Source organism: Cariama cristata, unplaced genomic scaffold (assembly GCF_000690535.1).
Source record: "Cariama cristata isolate BGI_N322 unplaced genomic scaffold, ASM69053v1 scaffold35573, whole genome shotgun sequence".
Lineage (NCBI taxonomy): Eukaryota > Metazoa > Chordata > Aves > Cariamiformes > Cariamidae > Cariama > Cariama cristata.
The window spans coordinates 5583-32938 of record NW_009610736.1 but is presented as its reverse complement, the minus strand read 5'-3'; the positions used below and the strand labels follow the sequence as shown (position 1 = coordinate 32938).

The following is a 27356-nucleotide window of genomic DNA, read 5'->3' as shown; positions in this document are numbered from 1 at the left end:
ATCTTCCATGAAATTTTAAAAGCCTAACAAGGACACAAGAAGCAGTAACTGGGAGCAGAAATTACTTTTCCTTCCGATGACATGTGGTGCCATGAAAGACAGACTAAACCAGAATTCACCTCTTCCAATACCAACCTCTTGCTCATAAGATGGCCATCAAGCGGACACAAATTTCTGGAAAGCGTCTGTCTCACTGGTATTCCTCAAAACAACATCTTTCTACCTGTGAAAAGGCTAATTCATCTTAAACACTAACAGGCAGGAGGTGCAAGCTCTTCAAGGAGTCAAAAAACATATCCTTTAACTTCATACAGAAACAGGCAAGAGTCATCATAGATAGGACTGAGCTAAGGTCTACAACTAATTCAGCCACTGCATGCTCAGAGATTATTACATTTAATTCTTCTAATTTTTAAGTGACAGATGAGATTTAGGATCTTGTAAATGAAATTTAAAATACTATATATTTCCAATATAGTTTGTGAATCCGTAAGTAGTAGTCTACTTCACACTACGTTTGGTTTTGCACAAGCGCCTGAAAGACAGTAACAGCAGCACTGATTGAACCAACCTTGACGATGGCAAGCTATGGAAGCACAGGCCTTATTTCATGACAACAAAGACTGTGAATTTGCAATGAATTATTATTTACAGTTCTGGCTATTGATTAATTCTAAAGTATTAGTAAGCTGATTCTATTTAAATTACAGATAAGATCATTTAATTAAAATGAATTAAGAGTTAATCTAGTAAACATTTTGTTTAATTATTTAAGTGAAATATTTACTTACCTTCAGTAACTGAGATTCTTTCAGAAACACCATGCCCATCTATTCCACTCCTGAGATGTGTAAACCCCATGGGGTGAGCCGAGGCTGTTATGGGCAGCCGTGTTTCTCAACTCCCACCCTCCCACCACTGCCTCTTCCAATGGAGGCAGAAGAATCAGTCCTTCACCAATATGGACTCCAGAAGTTGAGCTCCAGAGGTGGAGAGTAGGTCACACAAACCCAGATTTAGTTGAATCCCTGCATACAAGCCTATCTCCTGAGAATCACGTCATTCAAAATTAACTTTTACTAGAAAATAATACGTACTATCATATGAACATCCAGGGTGCATGGATGAGGCAGTTTCTCCATTCCTGTACCATCATTAGGGGCAGGGGCTACTCAGCATGGCAGCAGGAAACATTGTGGGAAGAGCAGTGCATGACTGGTTTTGCCTTTCCTCTTTCTAGCAGATGAAACCACCATTAGAGATGAACTGTTTCAAGGATGACACAGAAAAAAACTCACACAAGTAGCAGCTCAAGATTCAGAGCCATGGACTCCATCAGTATTACAGTACAAGATCCCTGGAACAGTGACTTCTCTAGTTGGAAGACAGTTCCTGCAAAAAGGCCTCAAGATTCCCTTATACACAACTATGGCACATGATATTAAGAACAGGTACTAGTATGGACACAGCCAATATTGCTCTGTCATAGATATCCCTGAACGACTCACAGCTCATTCTAAATTTTTCAACACAGGAGACCTTTAGTAACTAATGACGGAGCTTCACCAGGGCTTAGATGATGTAGTGACTAGAGAGTTTCCCTCCACTGTGCACATCCGTGCTTGTCCAAAGTAAGACAAGTCCAGTAGAAGAGTAGCTAATCTCAGGTGCTACTCACTAACAATTACTTACAAAAGTCGCATCCTTTGATTCATACCCATGACCTTTGTTTTGGGGATGATTATGTTGATTTCAGAAGGTACAAATGCTGGGAAGAGAAGAGAAGAGAAACTCAAGTACCAAAACTGCCTTGACTAGATTACAACGAGCACGGTCATGCTTGGTTCCACCTGCTGTTTCTGATTTCTTCTGGTATCAACGAATTAACACACTTTTTACTTTAAGACAACAGAATTAAGCATATCACTGACAAAACTCCCAAAATATGAAGTAAAAATTTAATCATCTTCCACTAGACTTAAGACATGAAGTTGGCTAATTCCACATACTTTGTAAGAAAAAAAATCATTCATGGACATTCATAAACTCATAAATTGTGTCAGTGAGCAAAATTTTTGAAGACCTAACAAGAAAAACCAAGTTAAAATAACTGTAGTGAATCAGGCAGTTCCAGAGAACTGTGACTTAACAAGAGGGAGTAATAGAAAAATCCAACCTGGCTCCTGTCCTGATGACAAAAAGTGTTACTGCTGTGTTGTTTGTTATGAACAGTATGACAAAGCAATAGTAGGATGACAAATTATTTTAACAAAAAGTTTACTAGATCAAGGGAAACACTCAAGGCATAAGGAGGCAATAACAACTTTCACCTTTCAAGTCAGAAGATGAAGACCAGGCAAATTTTCAGTTTTAGGTGGTACACACTTGCCTTCAGTAGTTTGGATGGAAATACTTGAATCTTGCTGCCATGTCAAAAGCATCAAAGTTAAGTGGAAAAAAAATGAATGACCCTCTGAAAGGCTTTAACCTACTCTGCTGTCAAACTTTTTCAGCATTTCTTATCAGCAATGAAATAATGTTTTGTCAGTAAATTATGATGACTGGAAGTTCCAAAATGGTAAAATAATAATTCTTGCAGTAAACTATCACAGGAATCTTAGGGTCGTCATCATCTCATAACACAGACTTTGTTAGTTCCTGTTCGGTCCTGTCATAGGCTAACCCCTGCAAACACTTCTGCAACAAAAAGCATACAGAACACATACAGAAACCTTAACAAGCGGAATGAACACTGACCAGTTGACCCTGGATGCAGGAAAAAAATCAGAGCCTTTGAAGTAGTGGATACAGACATTACTAACACTGCAAGATTTGGGACCAAAGGACTGGGATTAACGATAGTCACATGAATAAAGCAGAGTGCTGATGGGTGCTTTAGTGACGCTAGCTGTATTAAGCAGACAGGACAAAAGAACGTCTGCCTTTTCAAGGACCTATTGACTACAACTGATGCCCACGCAACCGAGCAGAGTAGAGTGGTGCTCCTGCTTCCCAGGCGGTAGGTACTTCGCAATTTACGGATGACAGTTTGAGTAAACTACAGGACTCAGAGCTGGAATTATTCCTAAAATAAAGGAGGATATTCTCAAAAGATATTCACTGAAACTCTACTAGTAAGTGACTGACTACACCCTATAAGCTGAAAGCAGAATAGGGGAAATCTTACCAGAAATTTGCACTTTATTCTTGTCAGGAGGGTTGTTTCTGAACTATTAGGAACAAGTTTCTAGAAACCTTCTTTTAATTTTTAGACTATTTATTCAGTACCTGCTTTTCTTGCAGTGGAAATATTTATAGTCATACTATTCCCCTTTGGTATATGGGGCAAAACATACTCAGCTGTTTTAGCCTGCTTCTCCATGTCTTCAATCATAATTCTTAATCCTTTTCTGCAACAGCATACGTGGGGCTTTTTTAAACACGTTTGAACAGAACAGTTTATTCTCAGACCGAGATTACATTTTCATTAGTTGTCACGCGATAATTACAGGTTGGAGAAGTTTAAAAGACAAGTCCTTTAAAAGAAGCGTGAAATTCACTTCCTATACAGAAAGTCAAAGCTATGCATACAACCAAAACCAGGTCTACCAGTCCAAAAAAAATTGGTATTGAATGAGTAATTCCTGAACAAACAATAAAGTTGCCTGCCTCAAGGAAAACGTTGGACTAGTGAATGACATCAACAGGAAGCAAGCAACATTATCTCTTCCTATCACTCCACTTGTGTTCTCAGTTCATTGTTTTGATAATAAGCACTCTGATCACAAGAGGTCCCAACAGTAACATGCTGTCCCTTGGCAAATAACATACTTCCATGTTTGCATTTAGTCTGTTAAGTTTTAATAGAAAAATAAAGGGAATATGGCATTTTCAGCTCCTTAAATCACTTTAATTTCAATGATGTAATGAAAAACAATATTTAGGATTTAGCAGGAGGTGAAAACATTAGTTATTGCTGGCCAAAAGCCATTTTTACCTATACCACTTCTAGGACTCCCTGAAGGCCAACAGATTTCCACCTGATGGTAAGCTCATCATGCACACTGAAAAGACAGGAGCCACTATCACAAGCTGCAGAAAGGGAAAATTTCAGCTGGAGGTTAGGAAAAAATTCTTTGATGGAAGTGGTAAAGCACCAGGACAGGTTTCCCAGTGACATTACAGAAACCCCATCCTTGGAGGTTTTCAACACCTGACCGGCAAAGTTCCTGAGCAACATGATCTAACTGACATTAGGTCCCGGTTTGAGCAGGAGGTTGGACTAGATGATCTCCAGAGATCCCTTCCAAGCTCTATGACCTTATGCTTTCATTCTTAGGTTGCTTACAGCCACTAAAATCACCTGCACTTCATACAAATGCGTTATGATGACTGCACCCAGCTAATAAAATTGACCCGATTTAAGAAAAGATACAGTATGAAGATAAAATCCCAATTTACAGTGTGCACAAGAATTTTGAAACAACACATAAACACTTCCAATTCTGCATACCAGCTGTTTGGCAACTCAAAGTGAAAAGCCTACTTAACTAAGCTAGCACTTAGCTATTAAATAACCTTCCAAAGAAAATAACAGATGTTTGTTGACTGTATTATCAAATTACTTCACATTTTCAGAATATTCAACAATGTAAAAATAAGAATCAAATTCAAGCAATTTCACTGAAAAAATCATGACATGAAACAGATTAACAGAAGTGCAAGCACCCGGGGTGGGGGGGGGGAGAGTCAAATAACAATGAAATTAGTGAACATCGACCTCTAACAGGAGAAGCACTACCAGTTGCCCATAATTTACAAAACAATAGCGCTACTTAACTGCAGAAAATCTGCTGTAACCGATCAGATAAAGGGGTCAGAGGAAATCTGTTAAGAAGATATGCAGAGGACAGTTTTTGCCTTCTGCAAGCATAACCACCGTCAGGAAAGTCTGTGGACACCACCACAGAAGGCACCAGCTACATCAAAATCAGAGCAGCGCAGCAGCTAAACCAGGAAGCATTACCTTACAACAGATATGCTCCCCCGCATGCCCCCTGCATAAATGAAATTCATGAAAGTGTGGCTGGCTGGAACATTTTTGAGGGTAGAAAAGCATTCTAGAATTCTTTCCTTTTCCCCTTGTCCTTCCTTCAACCCTGTTTCCTCATCAGCCTTAGTGCTGAGGTGTCCAAGTGTTTATTACTCTCTCAATGTGTAAACACACCTGTCTTTTCCTTTCTAAAAATCTGCATGGTCCAGTTAACTCTAACAGCCTTGCACCCATGTCATGCATCCATGTCAGCTTCAGCACCTAAATTCAGTTCTGTTTAAACTACTTAAACTGGTGCAAAACAAACAAAACCCTCCCTGAAACCCAAAAACCATCAACAAACTTGCCACCATCACACTTCTGCCAGCCTAAACGCTACTGTAGGGCTTTACTTAGTTAAACCACAGCTTCAGATGTAACCATTACACAAGGTCTGCTATGCAGAAGAAATGGATGTGCGTTTTCAGAAGTAACTGAACTACATGCAGGGCTGCACCACTCTTAAATCTTGCAAGAACTTTTAAATGCTTAGTGTTCAAGTGTTACCAAAAGTCTGCATAAAGACTTCTACTAACATGAAATCAAAACGAAATAGGGCATTTCTATTCTGCACACAGTATTCTCTAGAAGGAGCAATGGTAAATCAGAAACAACACTTGATTCAAAGTAGGTAGAGTTTAATAATTTAGACTGCAACAGACTAGTCAACATACCAGGACATAAATTCCTGAAAAAAAAAAATGGGACTGTGCATGACCCATCCTTTAAACACACATCATTACACACACTACTTAGTCACACATTTTCTAGATTGGACAAGAACTGTGGAACAGACAAGATACTAGCATGACAAAAAAATAATTAAGCTTTAGTTAGATTTCTACCTGATTTAAAGCCTCTTGCCATATCTGCAACTATTATAGACATTTGTGACATTCAAATTCCTCAGAGACTCTGCAGTGAAGATAAATTATTAGGTCTATCTAGTCATGCCAATAAGAACTCTGCTGAAAAAAGTCTATTCTTCTTTCAGTGGAATAAATGCTTCTGAATTCCCACCAGAAAAATTTAAACAAAATTGAGAAAAAAAAATAGTAAAAGCCTACAATGTTTAGAATACTAAAAACGTATATAAATTATGAAGCTCATAGCTAACTACTTTCCATCAATGATACATACGTTACCAAGACCAAGAGAAATAAAAACAATGGAAATCCAACATATTCCGTCCCACCTCCCACCCACCCTCTTCTGACTCCATTGCCTTTGTATTCATCTACCCACCCACTGGTCTTTTGCCACAAATGCACAATGAAAACCAAAATATAAGAGCCAAAATAATTCTATGGTAAGTCATCTGTGGTTCTCTCTTTGTATCTACTACTTTTGTACTTTTCCTTGTCTTTATGACTTTTACAAAATAAAATATCACATATCAAAAGAGTTTATGTACAATGAACATACAGCTAATTTTAAAAAACATAGTACAAGTAACTGCAGTTTATAAACCAATCTACAGAAAAGCTAAATTAATAATTACGGCCATCCTCAGTATAGGCATGTCTCTAGTGACAAAATCTTGCCTCGGAATCATCACATTATAAATACATCTACTATTTAGTACCTCAAATAAATTTTCACCTGAAAAATAGTAAGCCTGTGACAAAGGGCAAATGCTTTGCCAGGAATCCAGATTCAGCTAACTCCTGTTCAGATCCCCCTGTTACTACTACAAGGATGTGGGTTTTGGACCACCTTCCTTGCTATGCGTGACTTATTACAAGCTGTATTTTTCACTTCATAATGCCCAGGATCAACAGTTACTACCCTGGCACTGGCACCATTAACCACATATTTTCCAAGTATCTTCTAAAACCACACAAATACACAGTGATTATTAATATTCTACTGCACCATGACATTTTTCTTAGAAAAGTCACGGTGAGAAAGTTTCGCTACTTTGATTTTTGCTTTCCATTTTCTAAGGTAACAGCTCAAAGAGAAAAACAATTATTGTACAAAAAGTTTAAGAAATCTTAGGAGTGTTTTCAATGACTGGTTTAACTAAATCTGCTTATTCCACCTACTCTTCCAGAACTTTATCTTTTTTAGAACCGAGTGCTCACTATCTCACTTCAGTCTCAAAAATGTGTTTGAACAAATCTGTTCTCCATTGAGAGGAAAAAAAATACAATAAAAATCAGCTTAAAATAAATTTATTAAACAATACAAAAATAAGCATGCTGGAAATTGAGATACATAAATAACATACAATGCAAATGAAAAATGGAAAACGAGACAGGTAACTTAACAACTGAGCCAAAAGGTACAACACAAATGCTAAAATAAAATTTTAAAAAGCATTTACATTTCTAATGAAATGTTAATGATGCTGACAAAGAAAAACAAACAAACAGCTAAAATGCTTGAATATCAAGAATTGCTATTACTGTAGCACAGGTGAACACTAAAACCGTTGCAGACCTCAAACATTCAACGACTAGCCTCTATCACCGCATCCTTTCAGACCCGCTCACCAAACATAATGCAGGCATGGGTACGTCGTCATGGCAGACCTCACTACGGTCCCTGCTATCTGTGTCCCCTGCCATGAATAAAAGCCATCTGCAGACACGGCAGGCCAAAACAAGAAACTGTGAGTGCAGACAAGTTACAAAATAATTGGTCCAAAGCAGTCTCCTCCTGACCTCTCCTAACTAGAGGCTGGCTTAAACTCTGAGACAGGCTTCAAAAGCATGTATTACAGAACTGTAATATATATATCTATCTCTCTAAAGTAAAGATTGTGTAAGCTGTACCCTAAATATTCTTATTGTGCATATTAAAGATCTAGTAGTTTCCTTAATTTTGTATTTCCCATGCAGGACTTGCCTCTACCACAAGTTTGTATGTAACTGACAAACATAAACACGGTAAAGATTTTTATTTTCAAGTTGAAACCCAGATGGAACAGTTTTCCATCTTCAACCACGTTTTTAGGATGAGCTTCAAATAGTACTAAAAATCAGGAAAATAATGTGTGTAGAATTACATCAAGCAAATCCTGCATCATACATTTTCCTTCTTTAATTAAATCAGTAATTTAACCAGCAACATGTCATTGCTGTAAATACTTTCCATTAGCAGCACAGACACATTATGTTCCCTCCTGCAATTGAGGGCATTTCAGGTAAAGACGTGTAGTTTTGCAGGACCTGAATACTTGTAATGTCTCTGTAACTACCACTTTACTGTAAAATCCTCAAACAGGTGAGATATTTTTATAATTCAAGACTTTGCCTTTATTTATTTTTCTATATTTTCAAGATGAGCACTGACAAACCTAACCTTACCATCAGTGGTAAGATTATAGAACAGCTATTATTCAGCAATTTATGACTGACATTTATTACTGACATCTGCACCACAGATTTACCTCTTCATCCCAATAGGACTCCAAATTCACTGAAAATTGATGTTGTCTATTGTTGTGCTTAAACATTTTAATCCTAGGCTTCAAAGACAGGAAGCCCATCCTTTTACAATACACTGCTAGATAAAGATTATTCAGGGCTTAGTCAGAGCTTATTTCAAACGTTTATGCAAAACTAACAATACTTAAACAGAGTCATTAACAACAGCTTGCTTTCTCAGAGAGCATGAACTTTGCTTTATACATCTTTCTGAATTCATAAACATCCAGATGGGTCAAAAAAGGGGCAGGAAAAACCTAACTCTCCCCTCATACAAAACTCACATATGAATGCACTTTGCAGTTTTAGATAAATCAAAAAGGGAGAGGGGGCAGGGAGAAGGGGTGGAGGTTTTACTAAGGAATTATGTGTCATGGTCTCTTAAAATCCTCAGTAAGCTAATATCATTTACCATTACTTGGACAAGTTTTCCGCTGTTTTATAAACCAGGATTCTGCATGACATGTACTAGGGGTGGGATATTTCAAATTATCTCCAAACTTATAAAGGGGAAAACTTTATAAAGAATAATCTTCTAAGATTTTTAGCATCATTAAGAATGTAATAGCTACAAGCGTCAAGAATTTAGCAAGTCTGTGCCCTCTGTCCAGCACTGCCTATTGAGCCTATTCAAAGCTTACATACACCATTTCAAGCTACACCCTACTCAAGATACTCAAAATTGGCAAATTATGCAGATGAACAGATGCAGTTGCCTGTAGAAGAACGCAAGTTCTGTTAGTAAGCTGACAGAGGTGCAAACTCACTATCATTTTAAGAAGTAGCAATTAATGATAATTTTTTAAAAATTTGCTCATGGGTAAGTAAACAAAAACTCTAATCTTATATATGAACATGCACACACACTAGCAGTTGAAAAATAAGTTAACTGTAAACAGTTTTAATAATATCTACCTATCTGCTTTACTCTGAATGTATTTCCTGCTTACTGCTCAGTTGGTTACCCCTCTAAACCGAGATTGCTTACATTCCTCTCTAGGGTGGAGCACAGCATGATTAGTAAGGCAGACTTCTGAGTCATAACTACCAGCTGGCAGTACAAGCAGCTGGCAACACACTCAATATAGTTTAGCAAGAAATCTTTCTGCTCCATTAGTTAACTTGCAAGGCAGGGTTTTTCCCCCCCTTCTCCCAGTCCTTCCCAGACATTTTTGCTCTTTTTATTTAAATGTTAGCATTAATAAAGGTCTGATTAAGAAAAAAAAAAATCTTCACTAGCATGGCATATTCAAAGGATCCATTTCTGTTCAAAGCAATTTGAAAGCTCATATTAAAAAAAGAAGGGGATATGGTAACAACATGACTCAGAACCTATCTTCACTTAATATACAATTATTTACAGATTTATTAATTTGCTGTATTTTGCTGACACTATTTTACTTCATATTTTGATTAAAATTCTTCTATCTTTACATGCTGACCCTGATCAGAGGACACATCGTAAGTTCTTGCTTAGCTCTGAAGTTAATTTGCTTACGGTTCTCAGATATAAACAAAAATAAACAGATATACACAAAAGTGGTATATCTTTGAAAACATTCAGATTTACCTTTTTCTTTTTTTCTTTTTTTTTGTAAAGTAAATGTCTTTTAAGTAACTACAAAAATCAGTTAACAGTTTTGGGTTTTGTTGTTTGCATGTGCTCCCCACTCCCACCCCTCCCCACCCCGACCTTTGACAGTCTTTTTGGTATAGCATACAGAATTTACACAAAACATATATATATAAAAAAACGAAACACGAGGCAAACAATATTCAAATCCAAGGTAAATCTAGAGATGCTTGAGGGTTTTTTTTAAATGAAGAATTTAATGAAACTAGAACCCATTCATTTAGTTTTGCTCTCCCCGACCTTCCATTCTATACACTACGGTTCTGGAGATGTCCTCGTTTGATTCGGGTGACACTTTTTTCCATACTGTTTCTTTTAAAGCAAGTTCTTGCTGGAGATTCTCATAGTCCATTGGTCCAAAGGAATGCTAGTTGTTCAAGCAACATACATTATTTATTAGTGTATTTGAAGGAAAAAAAAATCCATACTCGCAGTCAATGCTAACAGACTCAAGTTTTTCACCTCTTCACATAAACTGTTATTTTCCCTTTTCCAGTTATAAAAAATTCCAATTCCAAATTGGGTATTTTTTTAGATGTGTACACGCAAATAGAAGCACTTTCAAAATCATTCTACTATATCTTCTCCTACTGAAATGTTCATGCCTTAGTTAAAACATTAACAGTAATAAAAGCAAAGAGGTTTTCCTTATTTCAAGCAGCCTCATACTTTTATCTTTTGTACAAGTATCTGGAGCGGATTCAGTTCCTTCTCAGACATGGCTTATACCACTTCCTTAGTAACGGGCACTTGTCTACAGCACTATAGTGCCAGAACTCACTGCCTGTGCAACTCTCAGCAAGTCATGTAGTCTCAGATATCACAGTGAAAAAAATGCTTAACATACATCTCATGCATGGCAGCACAGAACAGAAAGGTTAAGCCCACCAGCTGGTCAAATCTTTATTAAAGGCAACCAGTAAAGTAAGACTCTTTGCAACTTTTATCAGATACCATAATACTTAGTCTAGCAAAGGAGATTAACTGCATGAAATGGAGTTACAGATCTAATATGAAATTCTACTACACAAAACTCTGCATAGAGTGGTCCACCCAGGTTAAGTGTCCACTAATAACGTAAACTAACTACTTTACCTGAAAGCTTTGATGCAATACACGTCATACAGAGAAGAACCTTCCACGTTTCTTCTTAGGTCTACAAGGAATACTCACTAAACACATGTATCAACTTACCCGCTGATCGCCACCTTCTCTGCGAGGATCAAGCTTTTTTGCAAAGTGTCTCAAATTATCGTAGTTATGGAAGTTGCACAAAGAAACAAGATCCTGCAAATATTTAGAGAACATACATTATTATTTGCATATGATAGTCAAATGCATATGAGATTATAAGAATACTATCACTTATATTTTACGTCATATCCTAGTACTTAAACCAGTAATAAGAGAAGCTTATTTAATAAATCAATACCAATGTCTGTATGGTCCTTTGAACATAATACGATGATATGATTAACTTCTAGTAACACCTTTAAACTCCTTCTTAAAAGAAGTACAAAACAAGTAGCAATTTGCAAAATATCTATTTTAATATATTTCTACTCCAGCTGTATGAAACATTTCAGGAACAGGAAAAATAGTCTGGGCTAGTCTAGTACATAAAACTTCAAGCAAAAGGATGAAATAAGAAAAATGTGTGACATAAAGGATTTTAATTCAGTTTGAATTACAACACGAAAGGTTATAATTACATAACTTTACTACATTTTTGTATTTTTAAAAGAGAATGTTACATTCATGTTACTTGTATGCCATGATCACCTATCAGTTTTTAGGTCAGGTTTCATTATAACACAGAATAAATGCAGGAAATCCTTCACCTACCTACTGTTCTATGATTTCATATTTAAATTATCAAGACTATTATCAAGACTTCACCATAAGGGTGGTGAGACACTGGAACAGGTTGCCCAGAGAAGCTGTGGATGCCCCATCCCTGGAAGTGTTCAAGGCCAGGTTGGATGGGGCTTTGAGCAGCCTGGTCTAGTGGAAGGTGTCCCTGCCCATGATCATCTTTAAGGTCCCTTCTAACCAAACCATTCTATCATTCTATGATTTCATATGAAACTTCAAACTATTTAAACTAGAATTAACAACTTCTTAGTACTCTTAATTTGCAGCTGTACAGATGTTAGATAAATAGAAGCATGAAAAGTTTTAACTGCTGCTCATCCACATGAACTAAATCCTTGCATACTGTAAATCCCATGCTGTTGTCAATAAGCTAAGCGAAGACTAGTCATAAAAGTGTTTACCCTAGGACTTGAAGTCCATCCAAACTAGTATCACTGCAGCTTAACTACCATCACTATTTAAAAAAGGAGGAGGGGGAAAGGGGGGGAAAAAAAAAAAAAGAGCACCTAGTTATGCCTTCAGCTTCTAAAGCATTACTAATAATCTCACATTTCCTGTGGGGCTCCCTATACCCTACTATTTTCTTTAGTTTTAGGGAGAAAATAAAAAAGGAAGACAACATTTTTTACATTCTCCTTTCCAACAAAACATCTTTATTAATCATTACAAAGTACTCTACAAAATCTCTTCTGCTTCTAATGCTGCTTTCAGCAGACTATCCACAGCCCTTTCAAAAGCAAGAGAGGAAGCGAGGGAGAGCTTCCCCAACAACTGGGTCTGATCTATGAAGACATGTTTTATCTCCAACTGTTTACAAGAATTGGTTTAAAAAAATACATCAGAACAGCAATATTTCAATACAATAAAAGAAAAAGATTGTAATGTAATAAGATTTGCATTTCCAATGTTTTGAAAATTGTTTACTTTATGACTGGAGAGGAAAAGACGACTGTAAATAGAGCTCTACAGCTTCTAATGCAGTGTACAAGACAGCAGCTCTCTCATTACTTCATGAAGTGTTCCTTTTCAAAGCCTTTCCACAATAGATTTCTCCAGTGTTTCTGGCATCATATTTTCTTAATGGTCACTGAATTAAAGTGTTATTTATTACTAAAATGCAAATGCCTCTTCTTGGACTTTCACCCTTAGATCAGATGAAACTTGCTATATATCCCAAGAGTAACAAATCACTATTTAATTCACTTAGGTCTCAGCTATACTAAGTGAAGCTCAGTAAACATCAGCTGCAAAAGGAAAAAACAAACAAACAAACAACTCTCACTAAAGACAATGCTGCTTACATGACAAAAGTGAATTCCTTTAACGCTGTTGCCCATCTTGTCCAAAGGAGGTGACCAGCACATCAAGCCCATGACATTAGGGACAACCAGAAGAATCCCACCAGCAACTCCAGATTTTGCAGGAAGACCAACCTATGGAGTAATTAGTGAATTACTATCCTCTGCAAACATTCTTCACTATTGTAACACAATGCATTAGCATTGTGCTGAAGATTATTATGCGGCATTTATAAAATGTAGATCTGGAAAGCACTTTAAGGTGAGAAAGCATTCCTACTTATCTCTTTTAGACAGACAATAACCTGACGAACAGTTTGTGGCAATCTGAGGTACGCGATCATAAAGTTATTTGCTCTCAGTAACACAGAGTCAGTAATACAGTGAAAAAGATAATTTAAAGCTATTATAAAAAAGCAATTATGACTAAGCAGTAGCACATAAGTGTATCTGTCATCAACAGTTTGCAACAAGGTAGTAGAACAAAGCTATACACAGAAAAAAACCAAACTTGACTGGAAAAGGTAAGAAATAAAAACCCGAAGAAAACAGAATAGTCTGTCCATGAAATCACACAATAACCTACTTATTTACAATCTGGATAAAGGTATTCCTTTTTTCCAATAGGAACTAACATGTCACATATCCTCATAGCCGTGTAAGCAATCACATTTAGATCATGCACAGCATCATAATCAATTTTACTTGTATGCAATAAGGAAAAACTAAAAACGCTCAAAATGAAATGCTGAAAACACAAACAAGATGCAGTATATCTTGAAATATTTATGTATAAGAAACATTCCGCTGGAAAACAGAAGCACGGTACACATGCTGTGTATGGCAACCACTTCTACAACACATGAGGACAATTCATGAGTGAGTTAGTGAAGAAAAAGCAACTGTCTGCAAGGGCTTTGAGCTATACTATACTTCTACATAGCAGGATTGCTTCAGTTATGCTGTTTCCAATTACATCTGCATCATGACCTGTTTCTCTTATGCACAGCCTTTCTTAAGGGACAGTATTTATGTTTTGACATGAAAAGGATTCCAAAATACTAAGTGGCAGAGAACAGTTAAGTGCTATAAGGTATGTTGCACTAGTAGTGCCATGAAACCTAGGTTCGATTTTCCCATATGGTGTGTTCAATTTCTAAACATTTCAAGTAACACCCTCTCTCCTTCCCAAGAAGCAAGCAAGCAAGCCCTGGAACATGGAAATCAATAGCACAGATTAATCTTCCTGGTCAACTATAATTAACATCTGAAAACTACTTACATGGAAGGCAAACTGCCCTGAAAAGTCATACATGCCACAGGAATGCATTAAACTCAAGGTATTCCGGACTGCTTCAGGACTCAGCACTCTTTCACCAGTGATTGGGCAAAAGCCACCATTAGCCAGAGTTGCTGCCATCACACTTGCTGATTCACATGTTACTTCTATTGAGCAAAGCTTATGAAAAAGAAATAGAGATTATAAGAACTGATACTTCTAGCAAAGCAAGGCCAGCTACAGCAGGATCAACAATATGCCTCTACAGAAATAACATCTCACAAAATAACCTACAGCATAACATTCATTACAGATGATGCTAGCAGCATCAATTAATATGGTCTGAATCTTCCTACTGTAAAGATCCCAGCAACACTGTTTGTAAGCCCTCTTAATAGTTTGGGCCAGTATTTTTCATGGGTTAGTGTCTCTGCTTGATTCCTCCCCCCACCCCCCGCCTTATGTTCCTTTGAGAGGAAGAGGTCTGGAAAACCACCTCAGTATTTTGCATCTGCTTAAATGGCAAAGCCACAGAATGACTGGTTTTTTTCAATTTGAGTTTGTTTCATGTGTGGGAGTTTTTTAAGCCTTAGAAGGCCCCCACACATTATTAAAAGTACGTTTTAAAGCTGCAAACTCTAGCACATGCAAGTCTTAATGCCATTTTTTTTGATGCAGCCTTATTTCACCTTTCTCTCATATATATTTTATGATGTCTTAATAATACGACCACACGTTAGTTTCTCCCAGGATCCCTGCTTCAGTACAGACTATACATACTTTGGTGACACATCAGGAAATGTGATATGATGCCATCACCTGATGCTGCCTCATTTCTGCAGAAACCAAAAGATAAGCTGGTTTCAACCTGAAGCTGAAATGCTACTCTGAAAAGTAAACAAACTAGTGCTCTATTCTTGCTTTTGCCAAACAGTCATTACATGATACTTCATGAAGTTACCTAAGCCAAGTTTGCATGAGTTGTTACTACCTGGAATTCTTATTTTCCGGGTGCCAAACTCAATACATCCTAGTCCAATCAACTGGAGTTGCAAATCAAGAGATTGTCAGAGACGCATCTAAAATGGCAACTGTGTTTTAAACATATGAAGTATTACATAGTATCACCTACTTTGAAAAAAAAAAGTGTTTCTAGGTTCCCAGTTTAAGCACCTGCATTTTTGTACCTCAGTTCTCTAAAATGAGAATAATCCATCCTCACTTTACAGACATAATAGGAAAATAAGTTCAGAAAGTTCCCAATTACACAAGGGAGGAAGGAGCATTACAGAAAACCCAAAGAAAAGAAATAACTAGCTTTGTAAGTCAAATCTGAGTCGAGTGTTGGAAAGTAAGCATTGTACAGTAGGAAGAAAAGAAAACAGACTTGCCACTCGTGTACGAACGGCTCTTTTTCTGAGTATGGTGTGAAAAGGGGATTTTGGAGGGCGGAGGGGAGAAAAAAGAATGACATGCAGTCATGAAATTAGACAACATCATGCACAAAAATGAGGCCAAATTAAAATACATCAGAAAAGTCAGTTTGGGCATTTCTTCACTTATGAATAGCTTTGCACTCAGAAGCGTATCAGGACTTGAGGCAGTGGGATAGGAAGCATTTAAAAGCAGGTTTAGACAGTAAATTCAAATTAATATTGTTCTGTAATAACAGAAGTTCAGAGTAGACTATTAGCTTGCACCTAGTTTCCAGCTCAACAAGAGGTCAACTAAGGCTAATCGTGTATACCTTACTCCACAAACAGTCACTTGAGCTAAAGATTAGAGCAGGTGCATCCCAATACAAAAATGTCAGATCAAATTTGCATTAAAAAAATACTGTTTATAATTTGCATAAGTAAGAGCAAGTCTCATGAATCAAAACCGGATTCATTTTGAGAACTAAACTCTGGATTTATTTTTTTTTAAACTATCCCAGATGGACTGAATCAGTAACACAACTTCAACTGCCTCTTGAGAACTATATGCAGAGCTGACTGAGTTGTGAACTTTTTAACATTAGGAAACCCTTATGAGGAAATACCTCACACTTTCCAAGTTCTCATTTTGTGATAGTTGCAAATAACTTGCTGGAAGTGGGAAAAAAAAAAGGGGGGGGGGGGAGGGGAGACTACATATGACTAGATTGTTTTACTCATAACCACTGAATTAAACAAAAAGGAGGACATATTCATATTATTTCATTTACAACACTACCCTTGAGCTTACAACAGAGCATACATATACTATTTCAGTTACACACGGAGTTTAAAGTATTTCACAGTATAATAAAGAGCAGCAACCCAAAGAAGGAAAAATATTTTGTCAAACTCGCTGAAGTCATACAAGACATTTTAACCTTCTAACTACTAGTGTTTTAAAGACTATTGTTAGTTTGCATTAGCAATAAAGACACCCAAGTACATCACCTAAACAAAAGCAAATCTGGATACTTCAAAAGTACATCTTTCATTTCCGGAGTTTAACAGAAGCTGACAAGTTTAACTATAAGCCATTAAAGCCTTCATATCTATGAACAAATCACCTTCTACTGCTTATAATAGAAATTCTATTATGAGTCTCAATTTTAAAGTCAGTTACCTGAAAATAGAAGTCTAGTATAGCAACCATATCCGTGCCTTCAGGAAAGCACTGAGGAAGAAAAATAAAGAGAGTCTTTAAGGTAAAATTATGGGGGGTTTTGTTTGGGTTTTAATATCACTTTTAGAGAGACATAAATTAAGCTATATTCTTGTCAGCATATTAAACATTAGACAAATTTTAAATTAAATATTTATTTAAATGTAACAAGTAGAAATTTTAAATCACATCAGATTTAAAAACAACACAGTGCAGTGAGGTCAATAAGTTAGGTATTATTTTCAGTACAGCTTTCAATTTTAAATCAGTAAACTTCAAAATGCAGGAGTCTTATAAACTCATCTATACAGCACAGACTATACATTTTATGACAACTAAAACAAATTATCATGGTGATGATAAAGTAAAAAGATTACAGGTGTTCTATTAGAATGACTTAAGTATCACACTTTCTAAATGACAGGATTTTTAGTAACATTATGAAAACATATGCAGTGTTAGAATAATTTATGCCATCCTGTACATTAAATAAATTAAAAATCCTCACAGACCATGAAAAACCCCACCACACAGTGGGGTTCAAAATACAACAAACAAAAGAGATCAACCTTTTTTTCTTTCAAGTAATAGCCGATTGCAAAGTTTCTATCTCCACTCTCTCTTTCAGACTGGAACCTTAAGAAGAAAAATAAATTAGGAAAAGACAACACAATAGATCAAATTTTTTAAAAAAAAACACCAAACTTCAGAGATGCATAAAGTCATTCAATAAAACCGCATGTAAAGGATACAGTACTTCTGAACCCAAAATTCTACTAACAGGACAGAAGTTGCCATAGAAGCTCATCCCAGTACACTCAGTTGGAGTGAATTAACTTTGACATCTGAATACACACAGTACTGGTTACCTACATATACATAAGCTGACTTAAAGATAAGGCAGAGAAGTGTAAGATCTTACTCTTGGAAGTGTTTATGAAGAGGCCGTAGTGGAATGAAACATCCCACAATAAGCTGTAGTGAAAGGGTCCTTCACTGACCACACTGATCAAACTAGAGAGGAACCCGAGGACCAAGCTGCAAGTCAGATAATGACCAGAATGATGGCTGCATTGTTTATTGTGATGACTAAGTTAAGGATGAAACCTAAAGGAGGAATGTGTATGATACAAGGGTAGGAAATTCTCTCCTGTCTGGTTCCTTCCATGGTAAACGCTTTTACATCAACAAAGGTCAGGAAAAACACTAGTTATCTCATTCTGCTTCTCTGCACATGCATGCCAACTAGCAACCTGGAAGCAACTCTGCTATATGGAACCTTCAGGATTTTCCCAGGGCTGCCTCAAAAAGCTCTCAAGATTTTTTAAATGCTACACATTGAGTTAATGAGGGGAATTGTTTTAGAAAAAAATTTAAATATGTGAAATGAAAAAGCATAAAGAGTCCCAATTGTATAAAGTATGCTTTCTAAGCATTTGATACACAGCCATCAACATGCCGAGTTTAATTTTCAATATGAATGCCAGGAAGGTAAGAGTTGCGCTTACAGCCCTCACTGCCATAGCACCAACAGAGCAGTAAGAATAACGAAGTTTCAAGGAGGTAACCAACACTTTTATCTGCGATTTAGCCACACTGATGTCAGAGACATGCACAACTTTAGTTGTAAATTTTAAGCTGAAGACACCCTCTAATACTAGGGATGAAATGATTGTTTCAATGTAAATAACTAAACTTTGCCAGAAGCTCCGTATGCCAACTATCAGTTGAGGCATTTTCCACCTAACTTCATTAAGTAAATAAAATATACTTACGTAGCATTACTGAATCCAACATACTCATTACCAGCCATTTTATTCATGAATTGCATCACCTGTTAGAGACAGAGAGGAGGGGGAAAAGCATGCTAACCTTTTCAGATATTAAAAGGTTATAACTGATGAATTTACAATCCAACCTTATGCTAAATCTTGTAACTCAAATATACAAATGCAATCCAAATCACTAAATGTTTAAACAACCACGTACAGATAAAAAGACAAAACATTTGAAATCACTGAAATTCCACTTGCAATTCCCTTGCCATCTTGAGACTTTTACCACTGAATTTAGTTAAAAAAGGAATGTTTTAACATTAACTTACGTAGTCAAATTTTTCTGCATTATTTGCTCCTTGCTGTAAGAAAAGAAAAAATAATTTACAAAAATTGTTAACATAATAAAGAAGTTAGTTCACTTAACAGTATTAGGATTTTTAATGCATATAACTACAGAATGAGGCTAATTAAGGATAAGATACTACAATCATTTCATATTAATGAAAAAATTAAAGTGTTAGATAAGCAAATCTTTAATTATCATTTAAATTAAATAATCCTGAGTCTTATCAAACACCTGTATGTTGGAAATGAATTTAAACTGAAAAAGGTATGCTTTATTTTAAGTGCTCTCTATTCATCTTTATGTGTTTAGCATAAGTAAATGTAGTAGTTAAAGCAAAAAAATACAAAAGTAACTACAATCAGGATAATTACGATGAAAACACTAACTTCTTCTAGATTAGTAACCCAAAGGTATTCTTATATTACCAACAGAGCTGAGCATAGGAAAGTTCAGGCTACTGAAATGAAAATATTTCCATGGCTAGCGCCCATACTAAGAATTTAGACTGAAGACTTAAAATAAAGTGTTACCCCTTACTATGAAAATAATTGCATTTAAATCAAAAATATCTGATTTGATTAGTATCTGATTAGTGTCCCAGCTATTAAAAATTAAACAGAAAACTAGAATTTCACATTATAGAGTACATCATTGTGCTAACAATGTAAGGAAAAAAAATCTAAATCCAACTTAGTAAGGACACTAGTGAAACTTAATTCTTAGGGTTGGTTGGTTTGTTTTTTCAGGGAGGAGGAGGGGTGTCATTTTGGGGCTTTCCCAACCTCCACCCCCCATTTAAGAACATTCTCAAATTTAGTAGCTGCCAGTTAAAGATGTATTAATTCTTTACAGGTCTCTGACAGGTGACCTTTCACAAATTCCTACAGCAAAACATTGAAAGAGGGGTGGGAAGCAAAAAAATAGCACACGGTCTACTGGGGGAGTTTTTAATTTTTCGAAGTAGCCAAGTAGAATTTTTTGAGGAAGTTTAAAAAACAATGGCATTATATACACAAGTGTAAACAATGTATCTGGAGAAGATGTTTTTATAAATAATTTTAGTATTAAAGATATTCTATGTAGGTAACAAAATTCTGTTTAACATACCTCAAACAATTCAAGAAACTACTTGCACTGTGTTTAGTATGGGAATGGGGAAGGAAGGGGAAAAAAAACTGAAGCTTTGTATCAACCAGTATTTTACTTAATGAAATGCATAAAGCCAGCCTCATTTCCCACTCTGTATGTGGATTAGGGTGTTGCAGATAATCTCTGAAGCCCATGCATCAGCTCATCTACAAGAGGATGTGCAGTCACACACGTACGATCACTAGCTGAAAGGAATACCACACTCTTTTGTCAAAATTATACACCAGTGGTCAGCTTATGCTTAAAGGCTAATAACCTTACTCTTAAAGGCAATTATCTCTAGCTAATTTGCAATAAGATAAAAAAAAAATCATGATACATTTCATCAAAATGTTCCTGTATAATATACCAGAACACAAGTCTTAAAAAATTAACTCCAAATCTGTTCAATGAAAAATAATTAAAAGAAGAAATTACCAACTTCATTGAACTGTTGCAGTTGTCAAAATATTCCATAGATCCTAATGCTGTAAAATATGTAACAACATTTAAACCACAAAACCTTTTCAACCTTTCAAATGCACAATGAACATCTTTTTCTGGGAAAGTGGGTCAGCATTAGTTATGGGATGCTGCATTGATAATTGTATGGTTAGACATGTACAATAAATTGAAACAAGTTCTTTTGTTAAAAAAAGAAAGAAGGAGAAAGGGATCATGCTTTCTGCAAAAATATAAATACATAATACTTCACTTTTTTTTGCCCAGTTGAAAAAAAAAAAATCCTAGCCCTTCAACAAAAACTTGGCTTTATTAGCAGCATATAAAATTGGTGGCCAATAGACTCAACACAAACTTTTTCTGTATCAACTTGGTATAAAAAAGGTTTATTTTTAAAATTTACACCTAACCTCGTATTTTGGGAAGAAAATCTTCTGTATGCTAACTCAAATGATGCATTGTTAGTCCTTGATGTTCCACACACTTGTATATGTACAAGTATATCAAACACAAAAGCACTGTTACTGAAATTAGACTCCTTGTATACCTAAAATATTTGCCTAAGTAATCATATGATCAAGACCTCAGTAGGGATTTAACATAATGCGTAACTAAAACAGAAAACTTTGCTTCCATACACATGATGGTTAAAAAATCCCAACATATTAGTTTCCCTCTTTCAGCAGCTGACAGATATGCTGCTCCTCCTAAAAAGCTTAAGAGACACAGAGGCAACACACATTCTATGATCAAAATTCAATTGCAAATATAAAATCCTAACATTCAGAATACGGAGCAAATTTTCCATCACAGTTTAAACAAATATAAAAGACAAGAAATCTTCTGTTCTTGCACAAGTGCTTTTTATTTTTAGCTTGATTGTATAAGCCTATGAGGTTGGGCGCACTGCAACAATATTTCTTAAGCATTTTTAGTTAAGTTCAGATGCAATTCACCTGTCTAGAACATCAAAGGAAACATTCCATGCACTAACTCCACAAACACTTAGTACATTTACTGGAACATATGTTCATATACACACTTACTGTATACATGCTTGTGTGTATATACATATGAAAAAACACTTCTAAATGAATAGAAAATGAAATTGAAAATGTTAAGATTGAAGCAGTTTGATAGGCAGAAAATTCAAACTTGCAGAAGACAGCTCAATCCAATTTTGCAAATGCTTAAAACCACAATGAACACTATGGCTGTCAATCATAAATTTGAATTTTTTGACTGTGTCAGGTTTTCGTGATCTTCCCTTTTTTCTCTTTTTTTTTTTCTTTTAAAAAAAAACAAGGTACTTTTACTATTTGTATTTCTACTAGAAAAATATAAGCAGTTGCATAGGTTGCATGCCTACATGTACATAGCAAAGAAGAGACCCATGGATACTTACCAGAGCTTGCAACAACAAAATTAGACAATATTTATTAGAAAAGAAGTTAGTATTAGTCACTTTTTGTTGATGGACATTCAGTGTTTATATGATTAAACCACATAGGCTCTTAGCATGTGTGTCTCATTAAAATAATTTTTCAATTCTCAATCTAAGCCAAGCTAGTAAAAACATCTGTATCATGAGACATTTATAATCTTCTAATAATAGAAGATTATTGCAAAATTAATTTCTGGAATTTTTTTAAAGCCAAATTTATAACCTAACACTATACTGTGATGAAAACATTGGGGGCGGGGGGAGGCGGGCATAAGAAAATCTTAGCACTATGTCAGAGTGCAAGAAAACACTTTTTTACATTTGTGCATTTTACATTAATTTAACTATTAATGTCTTTATTTTAGTTTTGCGTGCTTACAAACTTAAAATTTTACTGTTATTCTGGGCCTGTTCTGTGAGAACTGGTGTCTTGACTGCTCAGTGTGCCATTTTCATCTCTGAAATACCTGAGAGCACACTCCCATAGACAGTATTTGACCCACTAACACCAATACTATTACTATTTCAAATACATGCAAGAATGATTTTTGTGTCCTTCAGGTATCAAATACTTGCATATTTGACCATTGAACAAGTCATTTCAAACATCACTACTACATATTTATGTCAAATAACATCCAATACATTTGAGTTGTAATAAAAGGCAAGTGCATAGTAACTTGAACATACGTTCTATCCAAAATTAGTTGCTACAAGAAAATTAATAACCCAGCAGAAGAAACTTCACCAAAATAAAGACAAGTATCTGGCAGAGAAGATCACAACGCCAACACATGTTTTAAAGTGGTATGTATATACATTTACACATCAGTCTATCAAGAAAGATAAGTGGAGTGGGTAGCATAAAGCACCTAAGTTAAATCTGTACTATTTATTGTAACTATATTGTAAAATAAACCCAATAAACCATGCATTTTCCCACCCCTCAAGTATTAGACCATAACCATATAATTTCCTAAAATCCTGACAGCAAACAGACCCTTGGCGCAGCTGGACAGGTTTTTCTACCACTCTGTGTCATTTATTTTATGATTTATCAGCATATTTAGAAATCTCTTAAGTATATCGGATACACCTCTATGTTTTATACAAAAAAAGAAAAGCTTCCATTGAATTAAGTTTTTTCAGGGTCAGTAAGATTAACATTTTCATTTTCTTGTACACCAAATTTTCTGCAAGGACTATGAATATTGCTATGCCTCCCAACATGTCTAAATGCTTCCCACGTTGACTCATCACTATAGAATGCATGGTGAGGGGAGATATGCAAGTCTATCATCACTGTCTGCGTACGACTCTGCATGCAGTTGTCAGCACTTAGAGGATTTATATACACTGTATTTGCTCAAACCTTTGCTGTTATACTAGGAAAGCTTTTGTCTACAGATGGAATCTTGAAGCATACAATAAAAATCACTTAAGATTAATCACTTGTCCTCTGGTGACTCCTTCCACAGTCATCTGCCACCTTCTACATATTTCACTCTGAACCCTTTCTCTTCAGCTCATTCGCACCTCTAGCACGCTACCCTCCCCAGTCCGTACAGATACCTGGACGTGGGCAATTGCTGACAAAGCCACTGATATTCCTGCAGTTGACACATTTTGAGAATTGAGTTTAAGGCTTAAGAAAAAACAACAGATCAAAGCATTAAGATCTAACCATACTACAGGCAATAAAGACTTTTCCCAGTCAATGCGATGTACAGAAAGCTGCATGGTTAGAGAGCACTGAATCTGTACTAAATCTGTACAGGAGCTGAATCTTCCTTCTTTCAAGCGCCTGTATTTCCTTGGAGACATGGAAGAACTTACTATTTTATCCAATATCACTTTTCCACAAACTCCTGTAATTGCCACTACAATTTTTCTTTTGATATCAATTATTTGAAAATTGTTATAACTATGTAATTTACATAACCAGTATTAAAGGCAAATGGCTGTACAATTATACAAACAAGGACAAAGGTCCTCAGGGGATTTTTGAAAATTTTGTTTCATTAAAACTGGCCCACAGGATGTCCTTTTGCTAAAGCATTTTTATTGTAGATACATGCTTTAAATTGCTGGAACAGTCTGTGGAGCATAACGCAAGTACAGTTAGAACGGAGCCGTGAGTTAAGGCACCAAAATGTAAATACATCATAGTTCCAAGCACATGACAGCAGCAGAACCATTTAAGCTGGTAAAAGCATGATACAGTCATGCCTAAGTAAGCCAAACAAATGTACAACTTAACATGCACATATGCTTTATTATTTATTATTATTACGAATAGCAAGGACTAAACATTACAGCTTATGTCTATACTCTGTTCCAAGGTGCGTATGCCAAATTCTTAAGGCAGTCATAACTGGGTACGTGATGATAAGAACCCTTTTTTCCCCTAAAATGTTAACATATTACATATTCTGACAAAAAGATTACTCCAAGCATCATCTCTTATCCACAAGTAATAACAATTTGTGTCAGATGCTAAGGGCAGTTGTGTGCAAGGTCATGCGTATTAACAGTTGCTAAATTCAGCACATTGTATGTAAATTTTGACAGATTTGTTATATCAATTTCTCAGAAATAGATAAAATAAGGAATATCAAAGGAGACAAAACCATTGTTAACACTGAAATATCAACATGCCATCATTAGACAAATCTGTCACACATGGTGATTTCAACCATGTTTAAAAATCCCTTAATTTTCTCGGACTCTAGGAGACATACATAGTCTTCAAGATATGCAAGTAACACCTTAAATAAACAGAAAGAACGCAGAGGAACTGAGGGCAAAACATGGGTTAATGAAGTCACCTTTTCCAGAAAAAAAAGTCATTCTTAGATTACATCAAATATAAATGTGAATTACTTAAATCACTGAATAGTTAGCAGGAATATTGTTAAGTTGCAGATTGTAAAGAAGTTATTTCACAAAAAATACAACTATTAAGTAACTTTGTATCTGTGACCCTCTATGTAATTTTCTTCAGAATATGTTTAGTTTGGTTAGTTATTCAAATGATAAATGGTATCTTAGTGGAAGCAGTACATAAAATAATTTACAGTTTAATCACACTGAAAACAAATAATGGAGTGTGATATGTGTCCATCAGACATGCGGTTACTACATGCAAAAATGTTAGTGCAATGCAATACTCTTCATAAGAACATTACAGGAAAAAAAACAAAAAAACAAAAAACACCAAGCAAAAAGCCACCCAGCTAAAACAATGCCCCTACCTTCTAAGAAATATGACAAAAATTGCATGCAGTAAACAACTCCATGTTATCTATTCTGAAGTACACCATTTATCAAGAACTGTGTGCCTTCCACAAGAGGCACATGCTTGTGTTTTGGCTTATGACCAGTAGGGCATGTTGTACTAGGACTAACATTTCAACATTTCAGACAAATGTGTTAAGTCAGATTTTAAAATTCACTATTATCCAAGTGAATTTCAATGCTCAGTCAACCTTTAAAAAATATTAAATGTGAATAAATTTACCTGTCATACTTAAGGCCATTTTCTTTCACCTACAGCTATTAAAGATAAATGTCTTTAAGCAGGAGTTCTTACACCTTCTTTAAATATAAAATAACAGAAAATCACGATCTAAGTAATTTTAAAATCAACAATTTGGAAATAGGAGGTAGGAAACACACTGTAGCTAATGGACTACATAACCAAGAAAAAGGCTGTAAACAAGATTTTTAGACCTTTGAAGTCACAGTATTAAGTATTCTACTTCAAAACTCCAGGGGATCGACATGTTCCCCACAATTCTAAGCAGATACCGTTAGGAAAAAAAAAAAAAAAAGTTTTTTGTACCAGTGGCTATCAAAAAAAGGCAGAAAATACAAGGAAAGTATCTGGCAAACATTGGTACTACATGGAATTTATGCCATTTACAACTTCAAGAGATATATATACAGTTGTTCTAAGGAAAAATACAATACAGTTTTCAAAAAGTCTCAACATCATGGACTAAAGATGTTAAGTCACTATTCAGCTATGGTTTACTCAGCAAAATACGAGTAACTGTTTCCAAACACACTTAAGAAATCACATTTAACATAGCAACAGAAACTATGTAACATGGAAGTTGAACACAATTCAGTTGTACAGTATGTTAATAGCAGATAATTTCAGTATTAAGTCTGATGTGAGACTATAGCTGCATTGCTCCTGTACAAATTACAGTATCTTCCATTTCTTCTGCACAGCCAGAAATACTCTTGTAACTTTATGCTATGTAACAGCATTAGACATTCAGAAACATCTTTCAGAGTGCTATAAAGTATATGCCTGCAGACATACTCTTAGCATTTAACAAGTGAGGCAATTCTCTCAAGAGAATATGAAGTGTTGGACAGTTAAAGAAGGAAACAAAACTAAAAATGCTAAGGTAAAAGAGAGTCTTTCAGTTGCGCTGAAAGTTATTTTGAAAAACTGCTAGTCTAATACTGCATTTGTTTGGAAGTGTTACTATTTCCAAAACATCAGAGCTTGTCTACCTGCTGATGAGTAAACTGCCATCAGATATTGCACATATAAAATGAAAACAGTTCATAATCTGTACAAGATACTTTTTCTACATTCTGTTAAAATACTCTGAGAGAAACTAATAATGAACTTTTTACCTTGATTAAAGACGTGATCACAATTGCTCCAGCATTCACCATAGGGTTATGAGGCCTGTCTGTGAAATAAAGTTTTCAATTACAAATATATCCCAAGACGCATTTGTCAAACAAAACCAGTCAGTGAAAATGAAAGTGAAAAATGATAAATGTTAACATATGATTTAAAGCTATGATCATGGAATATAATCCTAAATTTAAAATACTATAATCTAACACTATACACAATTTTTGGAATTCTGAGCAAAGTATTTTACAGCTTAGAACACACTCAGCCTAATACTACTTAACAGT

At 35.6% G+C, this 27356-nt stretch overlaps 1 protein-coding gene across 1 annotated transcript; it reads right to left on the bottom strand.

Moving 5' to 3' along the window:
- Positions 1-10379: 10379 nt before the first annotated feature.
- LOC104159948 (glutaminase kidney isoform, mitochondrial-like) lies at positions 10380-27116 on the bottom strand. The gene is made up of 9 exons (XM_009697977.1): positions 27063-27116; positions 19353-19385; positions 19024-19082; positions 17818-17884; positions 17210-17260; positions 14615-14791; positions 13336-13467; positions 11354-11446; positions 10380-10526 (listed from the first exon to the last, which is right to left on the bottom strand). The coding sequence occupies exons 1-9, from the start codon at positions 27102-27104 to the stop codon at positions 10380-10382; spliced, it is 801 nt and encodes a 266-aa protein (XP_009696279.1). The 5' UTR covers positions 27105-27116.
- Positions 27117-27356: the final 240 nt, after the last annotated feature.